At 36.1% G+C, this 24,607-nt stretch overlaps 1 protein-coding gene across 1 annotated transcript; it reads right to left on the bottom strand.

The window, feature by feature from the left end:
• Positions 1 to 10,804: 10,804 nt before the first annotated feature.
• On the bottom strand, positions 10,805 to 23,801 carry Baldspot (elongation of very long chain fatty acids protein baldspot). Its single transcript, XM_022079245.2, has 3 exons — positions 23,474 to 23,801; positions 22,793 to 23,122; positions 10,805 to 20,735 (listed from the first exon to the last, which is right to left on the bottom strand). Exons 2-3 carry the CDS (start codon positions 23,107 to 23,109, stop codon positions 20,183 to 20,185), a joined length of 870 nt encoding a protein of 289 aa, XP_021934937.2. The 5' UTR covers positions 23,110 to 23,122; positions 23,474 to 23,801; the 3' UTR covers positions 10,805 to 20,182.
• Between the last annotated feature and the right edge of the window lie 806 nt (positions 23,802 to 24,607).

Raw genomic sequence — 24,607 nt, 5'->3', positions numbered from 1 at the left:
TTAAGCTGTCTTACCTGACAAAAGAGTTGTCTTAGAATATAAGATCCACGGCTTGCCATGTCTTGTTTCTGTTTTAATGTTGTAATGAGATCAAACCAATAAAAGCTGAGGTGATAATGTGCGAAATTCGACTTTCACTGGCATGAGCCTTGAAGATTTCTAACGTGAAAATAAAATAACGATGAGCCATAATATAAACAGTTAGTAAATGAAGTTGTTAATTTTCCAGAACTTATTTTCTTCGAAAGGTTGTTATTACAGTTCGAATAATTTAGATCGCATAGAATTTATTGATTCAATTTTCAATGCCACAGATTCAGACTATGTTAAAAATTTCCGGGTTTTTTTTTTTTTTTTTTTTTTGGTGGGGGGTTACGCCATGCAGTCTTGAGGATAGTTTCCAGTGTTGCGCAGGAATGTTTCGCTCCAGACCATGAAGATGTACATTTCAGCCATGAGCAGATTAATTGGAAAGAAAGACAGATGAAATGATAATTTATCTGCTGTTATCTATAATTGCAACAGATGAGAAATCAGTGGGTAAGTTCAAGTCACCAAATAGACACGGGGACTCTTCATGTCGTGAAATAGATTGGCATTTTAATGCTAACAGACACACAAGGACGTATTTTCGTGCTGTCAAACGCACATGAATAATCTTCGTGTCATTAAATATTCAACTGCTCGTTTGTCATCGAAGGCATATGCACACTTGTCATATCGTGAGCTATATACAAACATTTTTTACGAGGAAAAAGCAAAAACTCATCAGCGCTCCAGGGTCACGTCACACACTAAATAATACACTCAAGACAGATAAGGCGTGATTACACTTATCGCTACATACGTAACTTTGGAATCCAAAATGTCGTCTCGTGCTTGTAAAACGCTTAAAGAGCCTCCTTCTATCAGACCCCAAATCAACATATTATAATTGGTGTTTCCTTAGCCTAGTTTGCCTTCAGTAAAAAGATACGTTTCGTAGCACAATCCTTACTTCTTATTTTGGGGGCGCTAGTTTAGAATATCGGCCTGGAGACGAGCTTTCTGACTTGGGCTCCTCTGTTCTTTCAGCCCTCTCAGGCAAAATCTGGGACTTCCACCACAGCCTTTCCAGTCTACATACCACCCTATTTTAAGCTTAATTACGTATACACGGTGGTCTAGCGGTTAGAACGCTGGCCTTGTAATCCCGGGGGTCTCGGGTTCGATTCCCGGCGGTGCCCGAATTTATAACTTGTGTTGGGCAAGGCCGTGGTCTAGGCAACACGGAGTTTTCCTCCGGGGGCTTCCCCGGTTTCTCCGTGGCATCCCAACAATTACTCCATTCACACACAGAAGAAGGCAATGGCAAACCACTTCTGGATCATCTGCCAAGAACGTATATGAACAGGTCCCAGTCCGAGAAAAGGATGGAAGGATCCTGTTCATATGGACCTGTCGTCAGACAGAACACTAAATAAAAAAAATAATAACGTATACATTGCAAAATCGCGTTAAGTAAACGAACAATCAAGCAGACAGACCACTCTGATTAACGCGCTTAGTTTCTTGAGCAGTCACAACACAAGTCAGAATGCTGATCGGGAACATGGATGTATATTTTTGGGATGGACTCATCTCCATCCGATTCTTATTTGACGTAACTGGTTCCGCTTAATTAACCTGCTCGACCCGACATAAGATCAATGTAGTTCCGGGTCGCTGCAGCCCAAACGACCTAAATTGATGCAAGAAGAAGAAAGTCCATAAATTATGTAAGTAACGAATATTATGTAATGTACGTAAACAAGTTTGTGTGGGATGTTCCGCAAGCAGATTATATCACGGAGTTATCAATATCACGGCAAGTGTTTTTACATACATATACGACTGCTACGTTACTCGTGTCATTGCAAAACTTTTTCGTTCTGAACTTGACCATCAAGCGAAAGTTAACTGAGACATGAAGAGTGCAAATTGTTTCATTAGCAATGAAATGAGAAGTGATCGTCATTTAGACATTATTCGTTAATTACATGAGTTTTTAAAAATAATCACAGCTCGACTTTTGATATGCTAATCTCCTCGCGTTCGCCACGGTGGTCTAGCGGTCAGAACACTAGCCTTGTAAGCCTGGGGTCCCGGGTTCAATTCCCGGTGGTGCTCAAATTTATAACTTGTGTTGGGCAAGGCCGTGGTCTAGGCATCACGGAGTTTTCCTCCGGGGGCTTCCCCGGTTTCTCCGAGGCATCCCAACAATTACTCCTCTCACACACAGAAGAAGGCAATGGCAAACCACTTCTGATCATCTCTGCCAAGAATGTATATATGTATGAGCAGGTCCTTGACAACCTGAAGAGGTTGGAAGGATCCTGTTCATAATATATGGACCTGTCGTCAGACAGAACACTACAAATAAAAAAAATAAAAAATCTGCTCGCAAGAAAGCTTAAACTAACGGCATGATTTTTATTGTTGCAAAGGGGTGAGGCAATATTAACATATTCTGTCGGTATTATAAACTTAATTCACTTTAACTAGTTTTAAGGAACACTGTACATAAAACGCGTCGACACAATTACGTTCCAAGTAACATTTTTGAAAATTCAGTGATATTTATATACGGCACTTCTGCTATTTGAGAATTACCATGTAATAGTTTCCATCGATTTAGTTATTTTAAAATCTCTTTTATTTAACGGCCTCCATGAATTTTTAGAAACATCCCATATCTACCGAACAAAAAATTGTCCTGAATAAAACCATAAATTAATCCACAAAATACACACGAGATGTCTCTTGTAATTCTTTAATAAAACTCGCTAATTTCGGTAAGTTCCTAATTTTTAATAACAATACCACTTTCGGCATAAAAAATTCAAAAAAATATAACGTACATTTGAATTCATTCTCATCGGTGCACTTTCCCCTTCTTGCTAATTCGAGCATATCAGACCGTAAGTGATAATGTATTTATCAAACCAAAGTCATTAGAGCTTCTTTTTAAGAAGAGGCGTTTAATTAGTCCTACGCCTATACTGTACCTATCGTATGTTACAGTTCTTCCCTTATAATCCAAAGATCCTTGTAATCCTGGGGTCCCGGGTTCGATTCCCGGCGGTGCCCGAATTTATAACTTGTGTTGGGCAAGGCCGTGGTCTAGGCAACACGGAGTTTTCCTCCGGGGGCTTCCCCGGTTTCTCCGTGGCATCCCAACACACACACAGAAGAAGGCAATGGCAAACCACTTCTGGATCATCTGCCAAGAACGTATATGAACAGGTCCCAGTCCGAGAAAAGGATGGAAGGATCCTGTTCATATGGACCTGTCGTCAGACAGAACACCAAATAATAATAATAAAATCCAAAGATATTACCGAAAACAGGAAATGAGAGAGTGAACCACAAGGTACTACCGTTGGGAAATATTAGTGCACGGACATTATATGGTTCCTTATTTGCTACCCATATCAGCCTGCCCTTTTATACCTTGTCACTCCCCACCCTCATATACTATTTCTAAAAAATACGTACATTTTAATATCATGACCTATCTAAAATTAGGTAATTAAGTGATCTCTTTCACAGAGGTTTTTTGATTATGGGAAGTCTTCTGGGTTGTAACGAGCCGTGTAGTCCGGTAGACGTTTGCCGACTTGAGAGCTGCTTACTGCCTCCATCAACAGGTCGATCCCTGATGATGGAGGCAGCAAGTACCTCTGAAACATCCATAAATTTCCACCAAACTACACTGCTCAACATCCCATAAGACAGATATCTTCATACTCAACGCCACGAGAGCCTAAATCTCAAAAAGAATATTAAGATCAATATCCAGTTAGCCTCAACTATTTTCCACAGAACAAGGAGATGCATTAACAAATAGGACTTATCGCTTGTTTGACACCACCCGCTTGTATTATTGCTGTGGCCCACAACTGGGTTATGCCTTTCATTATTTTATCTCACTTCAATCCATTCAAATGTAAACTCTTTGGCCGACAGAGGAAATTATAGACAGATTTCTTACATAACAAACGAAAGAACGCTAATGACAGATAATCACGCTTCACTTACATCAGACACAAGCTCAGAATCTTTATAATTATCGTGAATTACGCCAGAGATAACAAAGTCTAAAGTTTACGTCTTTCTCGTAATATCTCCTGAAGAAATGAAAGACTCTTTTTGTGTTTATATCAACTCTTTTCGGTTCATGTCTTATAAAGAAGTATGTATCCTGATCATCATGATGAAAAGCTCAAAATAACAAATTAGCAAAAAAAAGAAGGGGAGTCTTTGTGAATTTGTAAGTTAATGCTCTCGAGAATTCTAGTTAGTGGGGCAGCCTAATAGTAAACTGAAGAAGTTCGATCCACGCATAAGACTTGAACGGGTACTAAAAGTTAAATTTTGAAACAAAATATAAATATACTCCTGTTTAAATGTGTTCATTTTTACCTAGTATTTAGGTCTATGTGTACTCCAAGCGTTAGTTCTATGTGTGTGCGTCCCTTTGTAACTGCCCCAAATTTCCTTACTATTTTCATTAAAACTCTGCATGACAGACAGAAAATAAATGTTTCGAGTCATTTGATTTTGATTAAGTTTGGATCATTTTAAAAGATGCTTTAATTAAGGGCCTAAATACAATTTTTAGTCTTTCGAGAGAATTTTAACAAAATTACACACACACACACACACACACACACACACACACACATATATATATATATATATATATATATATATATATATATATATATATATATATATATATAAGTTACAGTTTTTTTAAGAGTAATGCCATGGGTGGGTTTAATCCACTTTAATTAATGAAATACTTCACTTAGAGACATAATATGACCCCTAAATTCGACATTTGTTTAACTTTCGACAGGTTTCAAACAGTTATATAATCTCTGGTAAAGCTCTGTCGACCTCCCAAACGGTACGTTCCGTTCAAATTTTCCGACCAACATTTTGAATGTATTTCTCATTTATTTCGCCCATTTTATCCTACTTTATTTTATCGCCAAATAACACTTGATCAAGAAGGAGGCAGTGGATAGTACACGGCTACACGGCGTAATACCCTGAAAAGCAGTCATCGGCATATACAAGCTTTTCTTCGAAGTCCAGGCTTTCATTTCGTGATAATCCGAAAGCCGTGCCTTACCTATGTGTGGAAATAATAAAAAGTAAACAGCGCGTAGTTATCCTCATTTCAACATCTCCATCCTGCCAATCCTACCCTCTTGTATTTAATCACCTGAGTAATGCAGGCAGTAGTTATCCTCATTTCTGATAAAATGGGGGAAAAACACATATCGGATCATTACTAAACGGCGTTAGTCATTTTGATACCAGTGATGATAAAAGTGGCAATTCTAAAAGTTCTGTAAATACCTGACAATGACAGTTGAGATGAAAGCAACAGTGACTCAAGCGACAGTGGATGTGACATTTCCTCACTCACACAAAAGGAACAAACAGCAAATGAATCTCTATGTAGTCACTGAAACGAAGGTCATCACATCTCACCACACGCATTCTCCGTTAGCTCTACACAAGCCGTTGAAAATAAATTGTATTAAATTAATATTAATATCAACATTACACTTCATATAAACGTTAAAATGTGCCTAGAGTAAGAAATGCTTTTATGGCATGTCAAAATATTTAAAAGTGTGCATTGCTTTCAAATTCACGTGATCCCTGTATAATATCTGATTGACGAAATAAAAAAACCAAGTTCAGTAGGATGTACAATCAAGTCTTTGATCAGTTTGTAATATAAATTCAAACTCTCTGAATCTATGATGTTCTGTCAACAATCAGTTTCCGATAAACAATTGCATCCGTAGAGAAGAAAGAAAACAATGTTTAAAATGTATGTTTATATATTTCGGTGAAACTTAGCTCTCTCTGTTTTGTTAGCAAGAAGACAAGTATGTAAAAGTCAAATAATAAATCTTTTGTAGAAGAGAACGCTTACTGTTTCTATATTACCTGCAGTTTAATAGTAATTTTTTAAAAAAATATTCACCGACGAACACTTGTCCATTAACAGATAAGACTGGGACATTTTTTTGCTAATCACTAAACTAAAATAAACAAATATGACTGTCATATAACATACGAGGTGCGATCGGAAAGTTTCAAGACTGTGTCAATAGAGGGCGAACCGGATGTAGTACGAGCTTCTGCCGCTAGGGGGTGCGGCCTACATTCATAGTGAATAAGTGTGCCAGCCGGCATCATCGAATTAGCATTTGTTTCTTAGTTACGGGCGTTTTGGTAGTGCATTACACCGACCCTCCTGAGATTTCGGAATGGCGTGTGCATCAAATTTTGCCAAAGACTCGCCAAAACGGCTACGGAAACCTATGAAATGCTAAAGCAAGCATTTGGGGAGTCCGCAATGGGTCGTGCACAAACTTTTGTGTGGCATTCACGTTTTAAAAATGGCCGAACCTCTGTCGATGATGACGAGCGTTCTGGACGACCATCTTCGAGCACAACGCCCGAAAATGTTACGAAGATTCAGCAAGCCATTCACGAAGATCGACGTCGTACCATCAACGACTTGTGTGACATTGTTGGGATAGGCTATGGGACCTGTCAGCTGATTCTAAAGGAAGAACTCCACATGCGACGCATCATGACAACGCGCCAGCGCACACCGCCCTCAAAGTTCGCCAGTTTTTGGCCTCAGACACCATGGCCGTCATCCCGCACCCTCCTTAGCTCCGTGTGACTTCTTCCTCTTCCCAAAGATGAAAATTCAGCTAAAGGGAAGGAGATTTGAGACGATAGAAAAGATTCAGGCAGAATCGCACATGGTGCTTGACAGGCTGACAAAGAAAGATCTCCAGGGATGCTTCCAGGCTTGGCAGCGGCGCTGGGATCGTTGTGTTCACTCCCAGGGGAACTACTTCGAGGGTGATGGATGAATTTAATACCTGAGATAAGTGTACGGGTTTTTATACGCGCAGTCTTGAAACTTTCCGATCGCACCTCGTATCTTGCATACCAAAGTGTTGTGTAGATGGCAAATGATGTTGATACTGAATAACAAATCAGAAACTCCTCGTTACCTGTCCGAAGTCACGTATTTCTTCATGTGTTTTGGATCTAACCATCTTCCTCAACAATTTGTATTATTTTCCGACAAAAGACGTACGCAATTTAAAATTCCGTAATGACGGAATCGTCTAAGAATTTTTTTAAAATCCTTGAGAATAAGACGTCCATTATGTTTGTAATACTTATCCTCCGTTTGTTTTGAAATGCATATTTACCTACGAATGTTGATATTCCCAAGTACATATTAAACGTCGCGCGTGTTTGCCAATTACAAATAGAAAGACTTAGCCTATGCCATTCCTACGAACTGCCTTCGGAATGAGCAATTTCTCTACGTCCCTTGGTTTTCTCCGATTGCGCCAAACTGCTGTAACACTACTTCAGAAACCATTTCGCCCTTAAAATCAAGTTGGGTGCTTAGTGATACCCTTTCATATTCAAAAGTAATGAGTTCGATTCTTCGCCCCAAGGCTGGCTACCTTTACTGAGAAATTTCATGTTATCCCTCAGTACCTCCTGGAAAATACTGGGAAGCTGTCATAAGACAGACCATGACACTTCTTTTCACATACTTCTTAATCTGCAATTCACACTCAACCATTCGTTTTGTAAAATATATAGGTGAGTAAGTGTCCTTAAATAAACTCATGCTAATGTGCTGACACATACATGCAGTGGGTATTCCAATGACAAAATAGTTCAGGGACTACCTTAAAATGTATATAGACATTCTCTGTTTTCATTCATCTCAGAAAATTCCTCCAATCGATCTTATCCTGAGCACCTTAATCCAATACATCACTTTGTACCTTATTATTATCCATCCGTCTATACCAATGTATATTAAGTATTGCCCTCCCTTGCGATTTTCAAACTAAAATTTTTATCTGGCCGTTAAATTAAGTTGCAGGTCATCACACGCTAATGCATACGAAGCTAACCATGCATTGGTTTCAACAGCTTGTGCGACTAGTCATCTACGTATTGTGAAAATGTTTCACTCTATACACAACCGTAGAAAGGTCATCTCATTGTCTTTACTGAACAGATCCTTAAAACAAATTAATCTATATATATATGGTAATATTCGTACAAGTGCCACATATCTGAAGTCTACGGGGTTTTAAAGCTAAGCTATACATAAATGTTCACTTGTCCTTGTCTAAAATAAGCATCCCTTAAAATAAAACAAATTGAACTAAATTCACACGTAGCACCACTCGTACACGAGCCATATATTGTTTCATCAAAGAATGTCAGAGGATTCAAAATATATACTCAAATGTTTAATTAAGCCCTTCAAATGACCAAATTAAAGTCAAAATGGCTTCACAAAATTGAGTATATGCCTACAATACCAAGTAAGATTGAAATCAATTAGATGGTTGGGTGATGCTGCTAGAATATGGGCAAATATGATTTTTTACTTTCTTTCTGTGACACAGCTAATAATTACAATCTCGTCCACTTTCCAGGAAGCCAATGATAAATACGGAACACAGATGTTGAAAATGTCCAGCCTAAGGCAGATAAAAGTGATAGGGAATGGACAAAAATACATTATCTGACTTTTCTTAGTGCTGTTAGGTTGGTCACATGAGGATTAACAACAGACTGGCTATTTACCTCCACTGACAAAATCAGCTAATTCGGTAACTTGCTGATTCATTCTGATTAAGGTCGGAATGGGTCGATAAGGGCCTGGCTTGCAATATCTATTTTCACATGAAGACAATGGCTGAAAAGGAATTTTAATGTTGTGCTCAACCTTGACCAATCACAAATATTCCCACAATTATCATGTATAACTTCCAGAACTTCTGACCTAAAAATGCAATAGGTTCCTTCAAAACAGAATCTTTGTCTACTACTGTATACAGCATTACAAAGCATGAGATTCTATACTGTTCATACATTGTCATGAAAAGCAGTCCCAGAATATTACATCTTCCTAATTTATTATGTGCTTAAATATTGATATTGATTGTCAGTCTTCATACAACAATTTACAAATCAATAACTGTTCATTTAGGTACATTATTTATTTTGTTATTATGCCATTGCTTCTTTATGACATGAAATAAGTAATGCATCTAAGTGAAGTTTTTTATTTGTAAATTGTTGTGTGGAGACTAACAAAATCAAAATTTAATAGATCCATAATGTAATACTGAAACACAATTGTATTATGTGCTTGGTCAGGCTTGGGAAATCTGTGAACATTTATTTAGCATATTTAAGCCAAAGAAAATGTATACATAATTAGAAACAACTATTCATTCAACAGAAGAAACTGTTGTCATGACCATGATCTGTTTATTAGCCACAGATTAGACAACCATTTGTTGAGATATACAGTTTCTTCTTCTTTTTTTCCTGTGAGCTAGCATAGATCAGTCAATATAGTGACTGGCTACGGACTGGACAACCAGGGTTCAATCACTGACGGGGGCAGAAGATTTTTCCTCTAGCCTCCACATCCAGACCAGCTCTGGGGCCCACCCAGCCTCTTATCTAATCAGGGTGTCCTTTCCCTGGGGGTAAAGCATGGCTGGAACATGATACTGACCACTCATCTCCATCTAGTTCCATATTAATACAAACACATGCCTTAAATCAGTCCAGTCCAACCTGTAGATATTTACATTACTGGACTTGCAGTCGGTCTTATTGTGCAAAAGATCACACCCAAGTTAAAATCTATGCAATTTTTTTAAAAAAAGGTTATGAGTTTTTTTATTTATGGTAACATACATTACTAATTCATTTTTAAAAATGTGCTACAAATAAACACACCCTACCCTAAGTTGTGAATTGCATTTTTTAAAAAAAATCACATTATCAGTATATTTTTATTGTATAAAATGTATAGAAAAATATGCAGATAAAGTGTGTATGCGTGTGCATGCATATACATATACCAAATTTTGCTGAAGTTGCCTGCACAACAAAAGAGGTTGGGCAGGCCTGCCTTAAACCATGCATGCTAATTTTACCACTTAATGTAATATTTTCACATCTGACTGTACACCAGGAAGGACTGATTTATCTCTCTGTATGTGCTATCACTTCAAGGTCTTCCCCTCCTTGTGTATCAGCAAGGTCATCCAAGCTCAGCGTTAGTTAATGTCCACTGCAGGAGCTATATCTCCCCTCATCAGAAGCACCTCCATAGCACATTATCAGAACAGCTTTACCTTTATGCTGAATATAAATAGTTAGTAATTTATCACTGAAATGTCTTGATCATTTACTAAACTTCATAGGCATAAATTCAGTCATATTACTTAAGCAACCAAATCAACAGTATAATCTGTAAGAATGCAACAATGAATGGGCAATCCAGATCACGTTTTCAGTCCTTTTCATAGCATGCACAACACTATGAAACACCGATCACCCTGGTCTGTTTATTTACTTATTTGGCAAGATTAGTTAAACTTGCTCCTGAAGACTACCAACTGTTACAGGCAACTATTTGTTTCTTCTCGCAATAGAAATTACATATACATCATTACAAAAACACACCAGCAGAATTCTTTCACTAAAAACTCAGCATGGAAAGGGCTAAATATGGGGCCAAGTAAGTGTTTCCAAGGATTGTTTCTGGTTCATGGACCTCAGATGTCCCATATTCACTTTATTACAAAAATTAAATGAATTTTGGAAATAAGGACAAAAGGAATTAGATATTTCAGGATGTATTATTCAAAACTCAAATAATAAAACTGTATGAATTTCCATTATAAATTTAATAACTGCTTTGGCCATATTCTTTGTAACAAAGAAAAATAAAACATTATCATATACAAAAACAATGTCACATATATATGATCGAGACATCTGATTCACAACCATACTTACATAGACAGCTTTAAAAACAAATATTTGTGACATTTGCAACAAAAGTTGCAAGTGAATGGAAATGTTCAGATACTTAGTGCATCATGAATGTCCCTGGGCATCAAGTAATAATGTCTTCAGGCAGTGAAGCAGCAGCAAGACTACAATTATGGTATTAATCTAAAATGTGAGGTAGTGAGATTAAATACCACCACTGATTAATAATTAGAAGTGTTCATTATGAGAGTAAAATGAGACCATTAATTACTTGATGTTAACCACTTTTGTGTGGTTAAAGTTTCAGTGCCAAAAATTCAACATGTAAACTTGGGATTTTTAAGACTATATAACATTTTATCAAATATACCAATTCTGAAAGGTTACATTAAAAGAAATCAACATCCATCAGTTCTACTTTTACAGGATAAGTTCATCTGAATTCCTAAACAAAGTAAATAACTACTGGTGCATTAAAACACTTCTGGAAATATTTTGTAAAATTTTTACATTATAAATTTAAACCTGAATGGATATGAGAGCAGTGGTCCTTGAGAGGGGGCATGTTATATTTGGACCAAAATGGCAAGCATAACAGATTTCATAAAAACTGAAACTACTGTATAATCATATTGAATAAAAAAGACCAAGTTGTAGTTGCACAAATTCAAGACAATGTTTTAACTTTTATGTGCAGTAAAAATTCAAAGCCATTTTGTATCACTACTGCCAGCCACTGAAGCTATGTAAGTGTGAAAAGTGAGTAAACATATAGTACAATTATGCACACAACCAACTTATCAGTTAAATTAACTTAATTTTAAACCTACATGCGTAAATAATGTAACTGTCTAGTCTAAACCCTCAAAAACATGTGCTCATATAACAAGAGATTGTTGGTTGTGTCCTTGTTTTGTGACTTTATAGTTCTGGCTCAACAACAGATATTCATAAAGCATATTGCACTACACAATAAATAATAAATAAAATTTCTCCTTCCACAAATTTAAAAGCTTGTCATTCTTCAAATAAGTAGGTGATGAAGTACTCTCACTTCAGCTAAAATCACAAAGGCAACATATAGCCAAAATATAAATAGATTTAAACAAAGCACCAAAACCAATCACATACTCTTTTGGCCTTGGGGTGTCTGCTCATTCTAGTGACATTCAGTACTTAAGATGGCTATGAAGTATCACCAGACAAAAGTGAAAATTGTTTATCAGATAACAGATGAAGTTCATGTAAGGCTTGAAAAATATGGTTGCCTGTAAGTTGGTTTTTGAGCAGATATGCAGAAATTTGTAACATTAATGAACATTCATAGCCCCCTTTTTCAGGTTTTCCTCACTCTATCTTGTAATTGATGTGCGCATTCTGGTAGTACCTATCCAACTATTATATCACCTGTAATGGTTTAAATGTGTACTTTGAGATACACGAACAGATCACAGTACTTATCAAATAATTTTTAAAATCCTGAGTATATTTATGTGGAAGTTTGTGTACATAAAATTAAACAGTATGTAACTGCATTAAATGGAAACAAACTTAAAGCAACTGATAAAAAAGAAAACGTTTTAAAATGGTCATTTAGAGACATGTAAGTGGGGAAAAAAGTGAAACAATGAAGCCAATATTTACACATTATCAGACTAGAGAAAGAATACAGTAAACATTCTGTCAATGAATGATAGTTTTTAACCCAAGCTTGTGCCAATCAAAAATTTCTTTCATGGTTACATGAACCAGATCATCTGATAACGCTGTTCAACAGCCAAAATATATCGGAGATGAAACTAACCAATTTTTACTAATTTTGAGCTGCTAAACACGAAAATGACATTCATTTTGCATGATTGGTTCGCATTTCAAAGATATTCAAACCAAGCTGTTTCGCTCAATTTTCGTAATTTTCAGAATTGTAATGGACTACTTACTTCAGAAACAGCCTGTACAAGGGTGGAGAAGGTTTTATTGCTTCCTGCAGGTCTAGTCAACATCCCTAAGGGATGTTTAATAAATTGGTTCAGTTGTTCTTGTGGTTCTGTTTGGCAAACAAGTGTTTAGTGGAGTGCGGATTTTGTTTCACTTCGTCTTAGAATACCTATGTAGTAAACAGCAAAAACGTCGTTGTGAGTGCTTAAATGAGATATTTGTAACACTAAAATCTTATCTACTATAAAAATTTGTGATTCCTCGTTGTCGTCAACCAATTTGTCGTCAAAAAATGACGTCATCAACAATGCCAACAGATATTTGTTTACTCGGCATTGTTGTGGAACACAACAATGCCGTGTAAACAAATATCTGTTGGCATTGTTGAAGTCGACACAACAATTCCGAGTAAACAAATAACGCTTCACAACAAGGAAATCAAAGAATATCAAGTCAGTCGCATTATCACTGCTCCAGAAGCAGCACGTCGCATTGTTAAAAATTGACAAACAGTTGTCCTAAAACATCAGGAAAGTGAAAGAAGAAGTTATCAAGTATTTGAAGTACCAACTCCAACAAGGTAAAGTGATACTCATTCGATATATTACGATTATGAAAACTATTATAAAAACTGACTTTATGATCGATTTTGAGACGAAGATTTGCAAGGGTGGGGCTGGACGTAAAAAGTTGACTGAACAAGAACAGTTGGCCTCTGAACAGTGACGTAAAGAACTACATCAGACATATTTAAGAAATAAAGAAAAGCGAAGGAAGTCTTACATTGATAAACGTAGAAAAACGTATTCAATAAGAACAGAAGGGGAAAAAAGCAGACGAAGATTTGTAAGGGTGGGGTTGGACGTAGAAAGTTGAGTGACCAAGAACAATTGGCCTCTGAACAGCGACGTAAAGAACTACAACATCAGACATATTTAAGAAATAAAGAAAAGCGAAAGAAGAATTACATCGATAAACGAGACCATATTAACGACATATGTAGAAAAACAGACGAAGATTTGCAAGGGTGGGATTGAGCGTAGAAAGTTGACTGACCAAGAACAGTTGGCCTCTGAACAGCGACGTAAAGAACTACAACATCAGACATATTTAAGAAATAAAGAAAAGCGAAAGAAGAATTACATCGATAAACGAGACCATATTAACGACATATGTAGAAAAACAGACGAAGATTTGCAAGGGTGGGATTGAGCGTAGAAAGTTGACTGACCAAGAACAGTTGGCCTCTGAACAGCGACGTAAAGAATTAAAATATCAGACCTACTTAACAAGTAAAGAAAAGCGAAGGGAGATTTGCATTGATAAACGCAGAAAAACTTATTCAACAAGAACAGAAGAGCAGAAGAAAACAAACGAAAGCTTGAAAGGGTGGGATTGGACGTAGATAGTTGACTAACCAAGAACAGTTGGCCTCTGAAAAGCGACGTAAAGAACTATTCCATCAGACCTATTTAACAAATAAAGAAAAACGAAGGGAGAATTACATTGATAAACATAGAAAAACGTATACAACAAGAACAGAAGAGAAAAAAAGAAAAAGAAAAAACAGACGAAGATTAGCAATGGTGTTGCTGGACGTAGAAAGTTGACTGATCAAGAACAGATGGCCACTGAACAGCGACGTAAAGAACTAAAACATCAGATCTATTTAACAAATAAGGATAAGCGAAAGAAGACTTACATTGTTAAACGATACCATATTAATAACACACGTAGAAAAACAGACGAAGATTTGCAAGGGTGGGGTTGGAAGTAGATAGTTGACTAACCAAGAACAGTTGGCCTCTGATCAGCGACGTAAAGAAGTAAAATATCAGATTACAAGAAGCGCTCCGAAAGGATTAGCCATCGTTGTCAAAAAATGTCGTCATCAACAATATCACCTTATATTTGTTTATACACGGGGGTTAGTTTAGTGTCTTACTCAAGATTTTAAAACGCAACCAACCCCCTTCGGTGTTTTGGTCAAGTGTTTAAACCCCCCATTCGGGGGGGTTAGTTTAGTTTCTTACTCAAGGGTAAAAACACTTGAATGAGACACTAAACTAACTCCCCTTCGGGACTAACCAAGGTTGGTTGCGTTTTACAAACTTGACCAACGCCCCCTAGGAGCTCCGAAAGGAGCGCCCTGCTCTAGTATACAAAATGTCGCGTAGACGTGTCAATAATCCTAACAACTTTTCTCATATCTGTGGAGAAGCGACTTTTAAATCACAAAATCGAAACTTGACCCCCATCGTTAAGAAATCGTCTCGCCTTTATTTTGGTTGCAAAGTGGGTGACATGGACAGGGCACGGGCACCCCATATTTACTGTCTGAAGTGTTCTACAAATCTACATGAGTGGCTAAAAGGAAAAATGCAATCTATGCCCTCCGCTGTGCCCATGGTGTGGCGGGAACCGCATAACCATGTAAACGACTGCTACTTCTGTATGATTCCTCCTGTCATCGGCATAAACAATAAGAAAAAACATGCTTTCATCTATCCAAACATCCCCTCAGCCATTCGTCCTATACCCCACAACCATGAACTACCTATACCTGTCCCTCCTATCTCCTACACAGCTGATTGCGGCAAAGAATGTTCACCATCACCATCATCAGATGACGCCATTCCAAGATCATCAGCATCTCAAGATAAAGAGTTTGTGCCAGAAACGTTACCGTCTACGTCTCACAGAGTAATTCAAAGTAAACTGAATGATCTAGTAAGAGATCTAGACTTGCCTAAGTATAAGGCAGAGTTGCTAGGATTGCGACTTAGGCAATGGAATGTGCTTGAAGAAAATGTTAAAATATCTTTAAAACGCGAAGTAACTAAGCTTTTTTATTGTCATTTTCGAATTTAACGTACGAATATACATAAGAATTGATCAGTTTCATTTCCAATATATAAGATATATAATTTGAGGTTCATATTTCTTTATATTCAGTACTTTGGGCCACAATAATCTTAAACACTTAAGCAATTCTAAAACACAACCACAGTGATTATGAAGTAGTCATAAACTGTCATAAACTATAAAAAAGTTAAAAGTAACCAGATTCAGGTGTGGTAATTTTTCATACTAATCTTGGAATTTACTTTCTTATGTGCACTTGTGAATAAACTCAGTTAACTAAACATCTTTCACATGTACAATGACTGAAGTTCTTAATATATATAGAATTTCCACATTAAAATATTACTGCAACCAAGTATTTGTTCATGAAAGCCAAACACAGCAGTATTTTGTTAGAGAATGCAACCCCATATAACTGAAATATTCATATGAAAATGTCACTTAAAAATTGTGACCACAATTAATTTCTTGTTCATTAATGCAGTTACACCAAACATAATGCTCACAAATGCATCCACAGCAATTTCTTTTGACAAACACAGATTTAGTCAACATGTACCTGCTATGAAGGAGAGACACATGCAACATGACTCAATGTTTTTATACAAATGACTGTCAATTTTTTACTCAAATGTGTCAAACTGCCTAATAAACAAATCAATAAAAACTCTCACAACCTTGGTCACAAATGTTCTTAACAATTTCAAAGTACCACCCTATAAAGTTAGCTTAAGTAACATAGAAACAAAGTAAAACTGATTAAATAAATAAAAAAATTTAACTTGAAACTACCGTCTGTAAAAGCCACACATGCCCAACATACACACAACATTGTCTACAGTAATGATGTGAAAACACACAGCTTAGTCACAAGCACAAATTAAAATTAATGTAGTCACTGCTGACAATGTACATAAAATGATGTTTTACAATAACATTTTCTATATATATAAAGAGGATTTGTATTTATAGAAGTACACTGTGGCCACTATGCCTCAGAAGGCTTGAGAAAATAATACCACTTCATGTAACTGAATAATGAAAAAATACTACAAGCCACATTTAGGATTTCTCAAGTATTCTCCACAATTTCTTTTGAAATTTATGCACATTCTCACAAAAAACTGGAAACAAATACTTTTACTATTGGAAAACTAAAGTTGAATGTGACACTTAAATTTAATGTACAAAGACAGGAAAAAAGCACTGCACATTTCCTTAATTCCATGTACTGCTCCTGAACCTGTATGTAGTTTAAGATATCTCAGTCATTCAAAATGCATAAGGAATGCTTACAAATTAATATCCACACCACACCTTTGCATTACATTTCTCATCTAAAGCCTTTCATTCTCATCATGGTTAATGGTGATGTGCTTGTAAGGCTCTCCAGTTGAGTCACTTCAAAATAGCTTGTTCTAGGATAGTAAAAATAACAGCCAAACCCCTGTATTATACTCTTCAACCTTGAAAGCATTAATTTTAATCCAAGAGTAAATATTTGCCTTATTTTCATACAGAATAAACTTTAGGCATATAAGCGCACAGTATTAGACCATCAGGTAAATATGAGGCACATAATATTGATTTTAACTGAAGACAATGTCCAAAAGTCCTTCATACTTGCAGATGCTAATTTGCAATGTAAACATCAAAAGATGAAACGTGGGTTTACATTACAAAATTCCCATTCTCATGTTTTCAAAATTTGTCCCAGAAAGCTGAAGGTATGCATTACAATATGTGATGCAAGAGAGAATAGGATCTTGTACCATCTCTTGATACTTCCAGCTAAGTACTTTCTATAAAAATTATATGTTGCTGTTTAAAAACACACAAGCATATGGAAATTACCAGTAACAAACATTACTTGTTTAATAATTTAAATATTATGTTCTCTTTCCTTTGCCCCATACATGTACCTTCACTTGTCATAGAACACAGAAATAAAAAATCTCCTTTTCTGACTTACCATCATTTCAGAGTTTCCTATATTTTCATTTCAACCAGCATAAAAGACAAAGGGTGGTTTTAGAGGGTACTTATGGGAGAGAAATGTGTCATGCACTGGAAAATACAGCATTTTATGCAGGAAAAGGGTCAAATATGGAAAGCAATGAGACCAAGGGATAAATATTTACCACTTAGTGTACAGGAAAGCACAAATTGGCAACCTTAACAACTTTTGAAAGTACAGGTTATCTGTGTACCATGGCCTGAACACATACAGAGTATGTTTGGGCAAACAGCCATACATTCTTAAAATTGACATTATGGCCCATCCAATGTCAAGAATAGACTTTGTTCACGTGGCAAGGACATGGAAGCTATTATGTTTAGTAGAAAACGCATTAATGTTAAAACATATTTAAATCTTCCATCAAAATTATGGATTGCTTTCACCTGCCACCTTGATGAAGGAATGTACTACAACAATCTAGTGCATGAAAACAAATATAAAATGTGACTTCACACTGGTAATGCCAATGGGAGTAACAGTCCATGAGAAAAACAGTCTTATTCTTAATGCTAAATGCAACATAGTTGGAGGCGAGTAGACATCTCCATGACCTAACATCTTTACACAAGGGGAAAAAACCAATGGTACCAACTGGATTGGAGGCGGAGAAGTCTATAAAATATACACACTGAATTATGCTCTACTTCCAACAGTGACAGGATACTTAACATTAGTACAAATAATGTAAAATAAAGTTGTTCTTTGCATACAAATCACTGTGAATTAATGAATCCCATTTGAAGAGTTTACAGACAACAACATATTAAGGAAATGACCAATCAGTACTGGAACATATATGATCATTCTGAGCCCTTTGAAAAATGAACTGTATAAGTTGAATACACTCTAAAGCATGAAACTTGCTGCAAAACTGTCATTAAAAAAATACTGATATGGGATTTGGAATAACTGCTGCTGGGTCTGAAAAGTAAAGATAATTTAATTTGTACGTGGGAAATCAATAATATGAGATGTATATAGCATTTGATATGAAAACTAAAACATGCAGGTTTATAAAAATTTATTTTTCCCTAACAAACAGCTGGATTGGCTAAAAATTTCTATAAATTCCAAATTTCCTTTTACAACCATAAACTGAATTCTGAAACTGTCTTCTTTTTCTTCTTCCTTTCCCATATAGACCTCATGGCCTGTTATGGACATTACATAACAGAATCCTTCCATCTTTTGAGGGGTCAGCCCAAACATCTCTTTCCTTTTGGGTGGTATCCTAAAATTATTTTTGGTAACCTGCCTGAAATCATTCTGTGTACATGTTCCATCCAGTTTTTCTGGTACTGTGTTATAAAATCTATTATTGGTATAATGTTTAGTTGCTTTTCCATAATGTCCACAAGTTCTTCATTTCTTTAGTGATCAAAAAAGTGTGTAACCCAAAAGTTCTTCTTAAGAAATGCATTTCTGCTGATATTAATCTTTTTCCATCATTATATCAGATAGTCCATGATTCACTACCATAACTGAGAGTTGGTCTAGCAAGAATCTTATAAATTTTAATTCTGGTATATTTTGATACTAGGAATTCTGAAATAGTAATGCATGAAATACAAGTAACTCTCAATATTAAGCAATCACAAATGCCAAAACTATTGGCTTCTGTGACATAGTACATTATTTTGCAACTCTACATCATGTTAACATTAATGACAGGAATGAGCACCTAGATGAAAGATGCACCACCCTTAAACTATATTTATGTAGCGTCTTTTTACCATGCAACATGAGACATGAGTCATAAATAACTACTGACATACAAGAATTACCTTGTGCCTTCTTGGTAGTCAAAAGAGTAAAATTATCCAAAGTACTACGGATTTTAATAACAGTGAAATTTAATAAAATAAAGCAGTCAAATATGAGGACTTGATTTCACAGTTAAACAAAATCAGTACTATATTGTGTTATTGCTGTTGAAATAACATGCAACAAAAACTCAATCACTTTCTGTCAATCCATATGGAGTCTATAAAAAACTACTTTCTAATAACAGCCCTTCCTTTTAATTTATTGATAAGATTCTTGTCCACTATCTTTTGTATCTACAGATTACTGAAAACCTAGTAAATGCAACATGAACAACACTACATACACCTTCTGATGCCATTTTTAAGTGAAAAAGCTGTATATTTTCCTTATCATACAAAAGATTAAAGCAATGCACAAAGAAACGTGTTGCTTGCCTATTCAACACAGCATATAACAACATGTGCAACTTTGCACAAGAAAGAGGCACAATGTAAATGTAGAATGTATCCATCACAAAGTGGAATTTTTTACTGAAAAACAATGCATTGTTCTTCTTTAATGACTTCATAGAAAACCACTTCCAGAATGTCCCAGAGACCAATCAATTATGCACACAACTGGTAATTAAGTAAGAGACAAAATTCAATTATGAGCTGACTGTAGGCTCAATTTATTTCACATTCAGTGAGCCTTAACCTTACTCTTGCTGTCGTGCACTGATGGTATTCCATTTGAAACTGCACCCTTCGCCTTTCTCCCACTCCCAAAGTACACTGTCTGGAAGAACCTAGCAAATAGCACAAAGTAACTGAAGTATATAGTAAGGGACAGTTTGACATTTGTAGGTGAGATGTGGCATTCCTGTAAGCCCTGCCTGACCACCTGTTGTGCCCAGATATTGATCCCACATCCAATTATCATCTGAGCCAACTGTAGTATTGTAATAATCATAGCAAATGATCTTGGAGTTGAAAACCCCATTGACCTGAGTGCATAATACGAGTACATTAAGGAATGGACACAATAATTCATAACGATGAACCATCGTGCTGAAGATGTATACTCCGAATATGAATACCAGGTATATATGAGCACTGTCGCATGATGATACCAATGAAGGAATATGAGGGGTTGTTTCCGTAGTACGATGAACAGTGTGTCTCCCAATTCTGGGACTTTTGATAATGTAAACATCCAAGTCCAGAAACCTGACACACGGTCTTGTTCGATGAAGCTGAACAAAGAGAAAGACGTGATATAAATTAAAGAACCTAACAGGAAATCAAAAGCTGGAGTGTAAGGTGAAGGTCATTGGTGGATCATGGAATAAAATTTACACCTGGCAAAAATTGCAAAAATCACTGCGAAACATCATGTTTAGACACATTTTGAACACCTACTTATGATTATGTTAATAACCTCAGCAATCACATGAGTCTTTTTTCAGGGCAATCCTCTCATTGTTAATATTAAACTGGGAAAGTAACTGTCAGTTTGGTAGTACTGAACACTCGTCTGTTGCCAAATAAATAGGAAGCCCAACTTCACTTTTATGTCATCTTTATTTTGCAATATACGATAATACCGGGTCTACAATTTATGCTGTAACGGCCTTGCTTGCATTGCGTGCTCGGCCGAGTGCACTGTTGGTGTGGGATAGAGATAGCGTGTTATTCCCGTAAGTCACAGTATGTTTCTCATAAAGAAAGGCAAATTCATTAGTACTTTAGGAGATAGCTAAATGTTTAACTGCCAGTGATCTCACATGCTACAAGGTCTACAAAACAGACAAACATGCAAACAATACCAATTCACAGACATGAAGTGTGACAGTGTTCATGAGTATGTTAGCATTAAGAAGAAGTGGCCTGCATTCCTAAGTTGTGTCCACAGATAATCACAAGTATATTCAGTGCACACTAGATATTAAGTTCAACAAATACATTAATATAATTTTTGATATTATGAATATAAATCAGTTCATAATGAGCCATTAATAAGTGGCATAATGCCTAATATAATATCCTCCAACACAATGTGTTAAACTGTTTGGTATAAACATGCATGCTTAAACATAGCATTAAACTGATGCATTGTTTTCAAAACAAATACAAACACAGCAATATCTCCAAAAGAATAATGCTGTTCAATTCTGTCATGGGCGGTTAACATTTTACAAAGCATAATGATGTTTTTATCTGCTCAACTACAAAGTCAAGCCATGTACAACAGTATCCATCATCACCAAATTAAAACCACTTCAAGAAATGTTTTAACTTCTTTGTGGTTAAATCGACAACATTTATTAATTTTCTTTCTTCAAATTTCAAAATATGAAAGAACTAGACCTTGTTCACTGGCATTTTATCTGTCAGATTAATGGACAACCAGTACTGAGAATGGAGTAAAGTCAACTCCCAAAATGATGTTTATATTAAATATACTTCAGACAATGGATAGTGTTCAATATAAACATGGCATTATTCAACAAAACAAATTCATCAACTGCAGATGTTATTTAGTGCCAAATGAGATAAAAGGTTCATTACATATTGTATGGTATGCAGAAAATTCAGTCATGGTCAATTTCAACCTGCAATTACCTGGTAGAACTGAGGAAAATGAAGATAATTCTTAACCAGAATACCCAGTGCATTGGAAAAAATTCCAATTGGACATCTCACAGACAAAGTCAGCTGTATTACAACTTCAGCAAACTTACTATGATGTACTGCTGTAATCTGCATGAACATTGTTGACACATGTAGAATATACTATTAAAATCATCAGTATTGTAATAAATTCAGCCTGCAATAAATTCAATTTTACCTGGGCCATTATCATCGAAGATAAAAATGTCTGAATATTCTACCAATATACATATCCGGGTTACAGCGCTCTTCAACACTTTCCAGTTCCAAAAGCTCTCCTATCACGAATGTAATTATTCTACTGTCCAGTCATTAAATTAAAGCCCCATTTCCAGAGTACGTTTCTTTTCTTTCCTGTTCTGTAGCATACAGGAACACAGTTCAAACCACTCACAAAGACAACGGATGCAGTACGAATAGAATGTTTTAACTTCGTGGTCTTCCTCAGTCCCTCCAGTAAAATGTCACAACCTTATTAACCCTCGCCCACTTTCTTCAATATCCCCTACAATTAATATTTTTTTAATCTGCCATTTGGTGCCATATAATCTGAGCTACAGACAGCGTTGAAAATAAACCATAAATAAAATATGAAATATTATTCAAGTTATGCCACATTACATGGTACACATTTAATTACCTTGGTATGCAGACAGAATAATAGAAACCATAGTTCTTGAGAACGTGGAAGAACTCGGGTGCAGTTCTGCAGGCTCCAATGATACTAAATGCTGCCAATGCTGTATTCCATATAGACAGAACTCTACGGAGTTCAAATCTGGGTTTGTTTTGCATATAATGCTTCCCACCAAATATTAAGATGATGTAGATTCCACAAAAGTAAAAGACATTTGTCCAATTTTTTATCATCCAAACTCTTGTATCCTGATGCTTGAATTCCTCTTCAAAGTTGAACACATACGAGTAATTCGGCAACGTAATTTCCATGTAATTCATTTTGCTAAATTAGCTTATACAAAGTTAAAGATGAAACGGAATTATCAGCTTACAATATATAAGTTATTACCATAACTTATACAATGCTAAAGATGAAACGGAATTATCAGCTTACAATATATAAGTTATTACCATAAAATTATCACAACATGCACGTCAATTCGTTTGACACAGGCATGTATGCCACAGCCGGTATACCTCAGACGCACTTAAACTACCAAATGGTTCTTCGCTTGTGTGAGACAATATTTAAATAGACTTCTCTGTTACACTCTCACGTCACATGCTCTGCCTTTGACCACTTTTGACAAGCGCAACAACATGAAATAGATACAATGCTAACATTCTATTACAAAAAGGATACGGCAATGACTAACACCATCTACACCAAACCAAGCCCCTCTTCACCCCACTCCCACAAGCACACATTTCCACTCCACACTAAACATAGATAACAGAAGCACACTTCTCCACGGGTTATCTATGGTTCTATCACAGGCATTACCAACATTCTCTACTCCCAGTCACAGTTGCCATAGATAACCTCACCTCGTTTGCATTCCTACAGCGCACTGGTGGTAGTTGGCAGCGTAATTCAATTCAATTCAATTCATTTATTAAAGTGCTTGACAACAGCCAAAAAGGCCAATAACAGCCAAGCACTAACAACAATACAAACATTACAATACAAAAGCAAACAAACAATGAACTGAAAACATAAATATACAATATTGATAACTAATAAGTAAAAAACTAAATGTTATAGATAAGTAAAGTAATAATTAAACTAAAAACAGTTTAATTTTGGACAAACAACATACAAAATAAAATGTTATACTAAATAAACAATAAAAAACAATGATTATTGTTTAAAAAGCTGGCTGACCTCAGTAAGCAAAACACGGTCAGATGTCGATGCTCCTACAGACTGCATTGGCACCAGAAACACATCTGGCAGAGGGACTGGCCTTGAAATTACGTTGTACAGTAAAGGTAGAGTAGACTCTGATAGACCTAGTGGGTACGCAGAGACTAACTGTATCAAAAACAGATGAGCAACTAATTTTGCCTTTAAAAACATTGATGAGGAAAAGCGCATCCAAAAGCCTCCTCCTTAAATGTAACGATAAGAAGTTTAATCTAACTAGTATATCATCGTAATTATAGGCACAAACGCCATTAAAGAATCTAGTGTAACATAGAGCTACAAATTTCCTTTGAATCCTTTCCAATTTAAAGGAATCAGTATTAGTAATAGAGTTCCAAACAACGGATGCATACTCAATTTTGGATCGGACTAAAGTACTGTACAAAACCAAAAGGCTATCAACAGTGGAGAAGGAAGAAGTAATGTACCGAATCAAACCTAGCATTTTTAGGCCTTGTGAGAATATATAGTTGATATGCTGGTGAAAATAAAGCTTACAGTCCAGTAGAACACCGAGATCTTTAACACAATGGGAGCGTGCCATCAGGTTGTTACACAATTTGTAATTAA

Source organism: Zootermopsis nevadensis, unplaced genomic scaffold, assembly GCF_977971745.1.
Source record: "Zootermopsis nevadensis isolate Lab colony 2312 unplaced genomic scaffold, Znev_1.0 Znev_ptg000010l, whole genome shotgun sequence".
NCBI classification, from domain to species: Eukaryota; Metazoa; Arthropoda; class Insecta; order Blattodea; family Termopsidae; genus Zootermopsis; species Zootermopsis nevadensis.
The sequence above is the reverse complement of the archived record's forward strand: the minus strand, read 5'-3'. Positions and strand labels throughout refer to the sequence as shown.